Source organism: Elephantulus edwardii, unplaced genomic scaffold (assembly GCF_000299155.1).
Source record: "Elephantulus edwardii isolate Elephantulus edwardi_28Jun2011 unplaced genomic scaffold, EleEdw1.0 scaffold00186, whole genome shotgun sequence".
Classification (NCBI taxonomy): Eukaryota; Metazoa; Chordata; class Mammalia; order Macroscelidea; family Macroscelididae; genus Elephantulus; species Elephantulus edwardii.
In genome coordinates this window covers 1,815,579-1,821,863 of record NW_006399936.1, presented here as the reverse complement: position 1 = coordinate 1,821,863, position 6,285 = coordinate 1,815,579, and the positions used below count along the sequence as shown (strand labels likewise).

Here is a 6,285-nt window from a genome sequence, read left to right as displayed (position 1 = left end):
GCAAGCTCAAATCTGTTTTCAATTCCCTGGCCCAGGATCTAGAAAGGCAATTCACATTCTCCCAGGTTCTACAGGTTATCAATTAGTTCATTTTTCAGAGACAGGAACACTTAGAATTCTAAGAAACCAAGCATTAGCCAGAATAATCTTTCAACTTCATTTTATTTTATTTTTGCTAGAAATGATCTTGATTAAGTCACCAGGAACTAATTTTCAGCACAAGATTTAACATCTCAATGACCACCAGGGCATGAGCTCTAGGTTTCCTCTGTCTCTCCCAGTCCTTAACAGGATTTGGAAGGAGAAACATCATTAATAGAGGTCAAGTTAGGTGGTTAGGGTCACCTTTCCCAGGCACTGGACAAGCTGCTCAATTCTTGTCCAGAGCAGGAAAGAGCCAATTCTTTAGAAAAACTTAAGAATTTGATGTAAGATCTCTTAACAATTTAACTTTATCAAGAATGATTGGTCCAAACATTGGCTAAATTTTTTCCTTTGTGTTCATGTAATTTATCTTTAATAAATAATCTTGCTTTCTGTGCAGAAATCAATCATATGCAGTGCAATGAAAGAAAAAAAAATCCCTAATAGTCCATCTTGTTCTTGAGAAAGATCAGATTATTCTGCTTTTTGACCCAAGAGAACAAATCTCCCTCCAAAATGTTACTTCTGGCCTTATATAATGTGCATAAAAATACAAGCTGCCTCTAATGAACTGATTTAACTAGGTTTTTTCTTTTCAACAATGGCAGCTGGTACCCCTAGGCGGGTAGCCTTCTTTGGAAACTTTTTTCTTCATTAAAATCCAACTCTTGAACAAAGGTTCTAAAGATCCAAACAGGTTCTGCCGTTCCATTTCACAAGGGAGGCTCGGAGGAGGCACAGAAGTTGTCAGGGACAAGAGAAGTCACAGTGGCCCCTCGAGGTAGGACCTCAATAACTCGAGGCTTGTCAATGATCCGGGCCGTGCGGTTTCCCTTTTCCACAATGCCCACGATCCAGGCTTGATGCCCTTCTCCGTACTTGGAGGATTTGATCTCGGAACAAAAACGAGCTGCCTGTTCCCTGGGCAGGCAAATCAGGAGTCCGCCAGAGGTTTCAGCAGAAGTGCCCTGAAGGAGCCCAAACCTCCCGCTGGCCTTGCTGATGGCTGCCATCTTGGCGATGATGGGCAGATTGTGAATGACGAAGGACACTTCGTTTCGCTGCTGTTTTGCAAGGTTCTGAGAGTGTCCCAGAATGCCAAAGCCGGTGATGTCTGTGGCCGCATGGGCATTAAAGGTGTGCATCAGCCCTGCGGCCGTCCTGTTGAGGGTGGCCATGTTGAACATGGCTTCTTGATAGGCCAGCTCCACCTCGTCCCGAGACACCACCATCTTTATCTTACTCCATCGTTCAGGGTTATCCAGCCACTGGTGGGCATTGACAGCCACCTGGGTTCCTAAGGGTTTGGTTAACACCAGTACGTCCCCCACCACTGCGCTGTCAGGCAGTATGAACTCATTGGGCTGACACACCACGGTGGCAACCCCACCGATGATAATCCAGGGGTTCACCACCGTCTGCCCACCGGTCACCGCGGTGCCCCCTTCCTCGGCAGCATCGCGGAAGCCCTTGATCATGAGTGGCGTTATCTTCTCTCGCTCCTCCTCGGTCATGGACTGGCTGACACTAAGTAACATCAACATGTTGTCACATTCGGTAATGCCCATGGCGTAAAGGTCACTGAGCACGTTGGCACAGGCTATGCGCCCCATCATGTAGGGATCGTCCACCAGGGGGTAAAAGAAGTCTGTCGTCTGCACTAGTGACAGGCCTCCGTGCCTCAACGGGATAACACAGGAGTCCAACCCGATGCCCAGGACGGGCGCCGCTGGGCCGGGGTCCGCCCCGCCAGCCATGCCGGCTTCCTGGGCTGCGTCCTCATGGCCTCCGGCCGGGCCCCGGCCCAGCGGGGGCCGCGTCAGTCCCGCCAGGAGTTTGAGCAGAGTCTCCTGGGGGACCTTGCAGCCTCAGCCCTTCATGCCCGAGAAGCCGGTCAGACGCCAGCTCGGGTTCAGGCCCAGCGACTGGGGTTCGAAGGGCCGGTAGCTGGCGAAGCTGCGACCCAGAGGCAAGCCCGCCGAGGCGGCGGAACCCTCCGCCACCGCCATTGCCGCCATCGCCTCTCCGCTGGCGCCCGCGGCTTCCGCCATCACGCCGGCCCCGCACAGAGGGCAAGAGGGAAGCAAAGTCCTTCTGAGTTTCTGCTCGAGTTAAAATGAATACGCAGGGTATTACCCGCAGGGCTGCTGACCAGCACACGCCGAACCACGCCACGCGTTGCTCACCTTCCGGAGCCGCGCCGCCTGCGCTCTTTATTTATAAGCCTGATGATTGACAGCCAAACCATCCAATGATCACTCTGTCACGGAGAGGCGGGCTTCCTTTAGTCTAAAAGGTACATCTCAAATCAACTCTCCGCTTGCAAAACTGGTGCAAGGGAGAGCGCTGAGCGTCACGTGCTAGGATTCGTTGCCCTTGTAATTTAAATGTGCTCTTGGGCGTGGCTGACGGAGCTACGCTCACCTGGTCGGTTTAGCAAATCCAGCGTTTTCTTAGCTCAAGGAGGACCGGTTATTTGGCAAAGCTTGAGAAGTTCCGAATTGTCCAAGAGGTAACTTTACAGTGCACATGAACGAGGAAAACAGCCTATGGGAAAAGTAATACAAAACAAAAGAAGAACGAAAATTAGAAATGAAGTTACTCCCCTTGCGAAAGTAAATGTCAGTGTCAAAATCCTTAAATTCTAAATGGATTGTGGGTTCTGGTGCAATTCCTGCTGCTGTGTATCATTTTCTCCCTCAAGGCCTTAATTGACTCACCTCATAAACCTAACTCATAAAGCATAGTTGCCAATGTCAAAATTACAACTGCACGTAATACATTTGAGTTTACAGATCCAGTTTTTGGGTTTTGTCCTACAAATGTGTTCATCAGTGTGAGAAATGATACACATCAAGGCTATTTATTGCTGTGTTGTTTGTCGTATCAACGAACTGGAAAATATTTTTATCAGTTATGATTAAAAGAAATAGTGATTTTTTTTTTTAATTAAACTAGATTGTTTATTAGTCCCAGCAGGGGTGGCCTGCATGGGGTGGTGGGTGGGCTAGGTCAGGGTGTGTGGGCTGTGAGGAGTCTACAGCGAGGGGGGTGGGGCTTGGAGGGAAGAGACTGAGCTTGTTGGCCAGGTTCGAAGGTACTTCAGGTTTGCTAGTGAACATGCTGATGAAAGAGTCGTGGCAGGCCTGAACAACGCCGCCAATAAGATTAAGAAATTCTTGGAAATCTAGCTTCCCATCAGCGTTGAGGTCTAGTTTCTTCATCATGCGGTCAAAGACACCGGGGTCCTTCTTGGTGAAGGCAGCCAGTTTTGTATTCATGAAGTTCAAGAACTCCGTTTTGGAGAGGGTAAGGCTGTTTCCGTCCTGTCCAGCGTACCTCTGCCCCACTTACTTTGGGCACATGGCCAGAAGAGATTGGTGCTTGGAGAAGGAAATCATTCTCAGAAGGGTGGGCTGACAGTGCCGGAAAGGAAGACCCTGTATGAGATGGATTGATACAGTAACTAAGGCAATGGGGGTTGGTGTGTCAGAATTAGTGAGACTGGCTCAGGACTGGAAAGGGTTCAGAGCTGCTGTACATAGGATCACTATACATCACAGGCAAGTCAATGGCACATAACAACAATAACATACTATGACAGGTTTGGAAGCAGGAGTGGCATCCACTTCCTAAACAACTTGCCTCAGAAAACTCTGTGACATTTGATAAATGTCAATAATTGTAGAAGGGTATCAGCCCTTTTGTTCATAGGGTCACTAGAAGACAACAACAACAACAACAACAACAACAATCCTTGGAAAGTGGCAATAGTAGTTACTGCTGGGAAAAGGAATGGTTGGAGGACAGGAGATTTTCATTATGTTACCCTTTTGTCCTTTTAACATTTGGAGCTTTTAAAAAATTTGGAGCTTTTTAAAAAAAGTATTTTTAGACATTTGAATGTATTACCTACTTTAAAAAAGTCATTGCTTATAGAAATTGGTAAAACCGCTTTAGGAAAGAAGGGTTTATTGAAACTTTATATTTTGAATAAAATTAAAGTTTGCAAGGCAGATTGTTTTCCCATCCAGCTAGTCATACATATTTTGTTTTATGACGTTGGGTACCATCCCCCATTGTAACAGCACTCTTCCCACTTCTACCCTGTGATTCTTGTTTCCATTAGCTTTTCTCCCTTTTCCTGCCCTCTGAGCTTTATCCGTGGGTGAATGCTACACTTCTGATCTTATGTGGATGAATATCCTAAGGACTGAAGTTGTGGGAAAGAGTTCAACTTTAACTAATACAGTTGAACACTGTTGTTGTTTTTAAGTGCCATCGAGTCATAGATGACTCATAGTGACCCTATGAACAAAAGACCTGAGCACTGTTCATAGAGTTTCTGGAGGCAAGCCATTTCGGAAGTGGATGCCACTCCTGCTTCCAAGCTTGTTTTAATCGGAAAGCTCCACCAAACACTGTCCATGGGTAAGCATTATTGCATTTGACACATTAGTGTCACAGTGTTTAGCATCATAGCAACCATAAGTTACCTCTGTGCAGCAATGCACCAGACCAGTGTTATACCACATAGAAGAACGTTTGACAAAAAACAATTTAAACCAGGCCTGAGGGCTGCAGACTAAAATCATCCACCTTGGGATTGGCAGCATAACTTTCTGTCTACTAGGCCAATGTAGCTCTCTCTTGAACAGACAGAAACCAAATGACCCTTCAATTCCATTGTAGGAAATGCACTAAGGAAAACTCCTACACATAACCCAAGAGACATCTATAAGAATGACAATAACACCAAAATACTGCAAACAACCCGGATATCTGTTAACAGGGAAATACATAAATAATTTGTAGCCTGCTCATGCAATGCAATATTATTTATTTGTGACAATAAAGGAATTAAACCTTTAGGTGTAATCAGTATGGATAACCTAAAAAACAAAATTGTGTCTAAGAAGCAATTTAGAAGAATTTATACACTAAGATACCATTTATAGAAAGTTTAAAACAAGGTACAAATAGTGTATTGTTAAGAGATATAAAAACTGGAGGAAACTTTCTACGAAGATGGCACCAAAGGCGAAGAAGGAAGCCCCTGCCCCTCCCAAAACTGAAGCCAAAGCAAAGGCATTGAAGGCCAAGAAGGCAGTCCTGAAGGGCATCCACAGCCAAAAAAAAAGATCTGCATGCCACCCACCTTCTGGCGGCCTAAGACGCTGAGACTCCGAAGGCAGTCCAAATACCCCCAGAAGAGCGCCCCCAGGAGAAACAAGCTTGACCACTATGCCATCATCAAATTTCCCCTGACCACTGAGTCAGCCATGAAGAAGATAGAAGATAACAACACACTTGTGTTCATTGTGGATGTCAAGGTCAACAAGCACCAAATTAAACAAGCTGTAAAGAAGCTTTATGACACTGATGTGACCAAGGTCAACACTTTGATTAGGTCTGATGGAGAGAAGGCCTATGTTTGAGTTGCTCCTGACTATGATGCTTTGGATGCTGCCAACAAAATTGGGATCATCTAAACTGAGTCCAGCGGGTTAATTCTAAATAGAAATTTTTCACACACACACACACACACACACACACAACTCAACCAAAAAAACTGTAGGAAAAAGAACATGAGAAGGATAAACACAAAAATTAGCACAGTGGTTGCTTTTGGGGAGGGGTATGTAAAGCGTTTCAAGGCTGTGTTGAGCTTTGTTGCTTTGTTCCTTGGGCTGGGCGGTGGATTGTTGTTTTTGTGTGTGGTAGAGTTGGAACCAACTCATAGCTGATCCTCCAAACGATTTCAGAGCCAGTAAATTGCATGAACTCTCATGGCCTAGTGGCAAGAAACTGTGCTGCAATCCCAAAGGCATGTAGTTCAAATCCACCAGCTGCTCCGAAGAAGAATGATGGGCAGTCTCCTCCTGTGCAATTAAACTGCCTCTGAAAACACTCCTGAGGGTCTGCTATGGGTTGGTTTCAATGAGAAGAGATCGTTCTTCCTTCTCCTATGGAGCAGCTGGTGGGTTCGAACTACAAGCCTTTGGTATTGTAGTAGAGCTCTTTACCAGTATGTCACCAATGCTCCCTGAGTGGTGGGTACATGGGTATTATTCTTTAAACAGTGCAATATCTATTTTCCTCACACTCTTTTTTGGTATATATTTCAAAATTATGTCACAA

The 6,285-nt window shown here is 45.6% G+C and overlaps 1 protein-coding gene across 1 annotated transcript; it reads right to left on the bottom strand.

The window, feature by feature from the left end:
* Nucleotides 1-857: 857 nt before the first annotated feature.
* On the bottom strand, nt 858-2,195 carry SEPHS2 (selenophosphate synthetase 2). The gene is given in 1 exon segment (XM_006903637.1): nt 858-2,195. A coding segment is annotated over 1 exon segment (1,338 nt).
* Between the last annotated feature and the right edge of the window lie 4,090 nt (nt 2,196-6,285).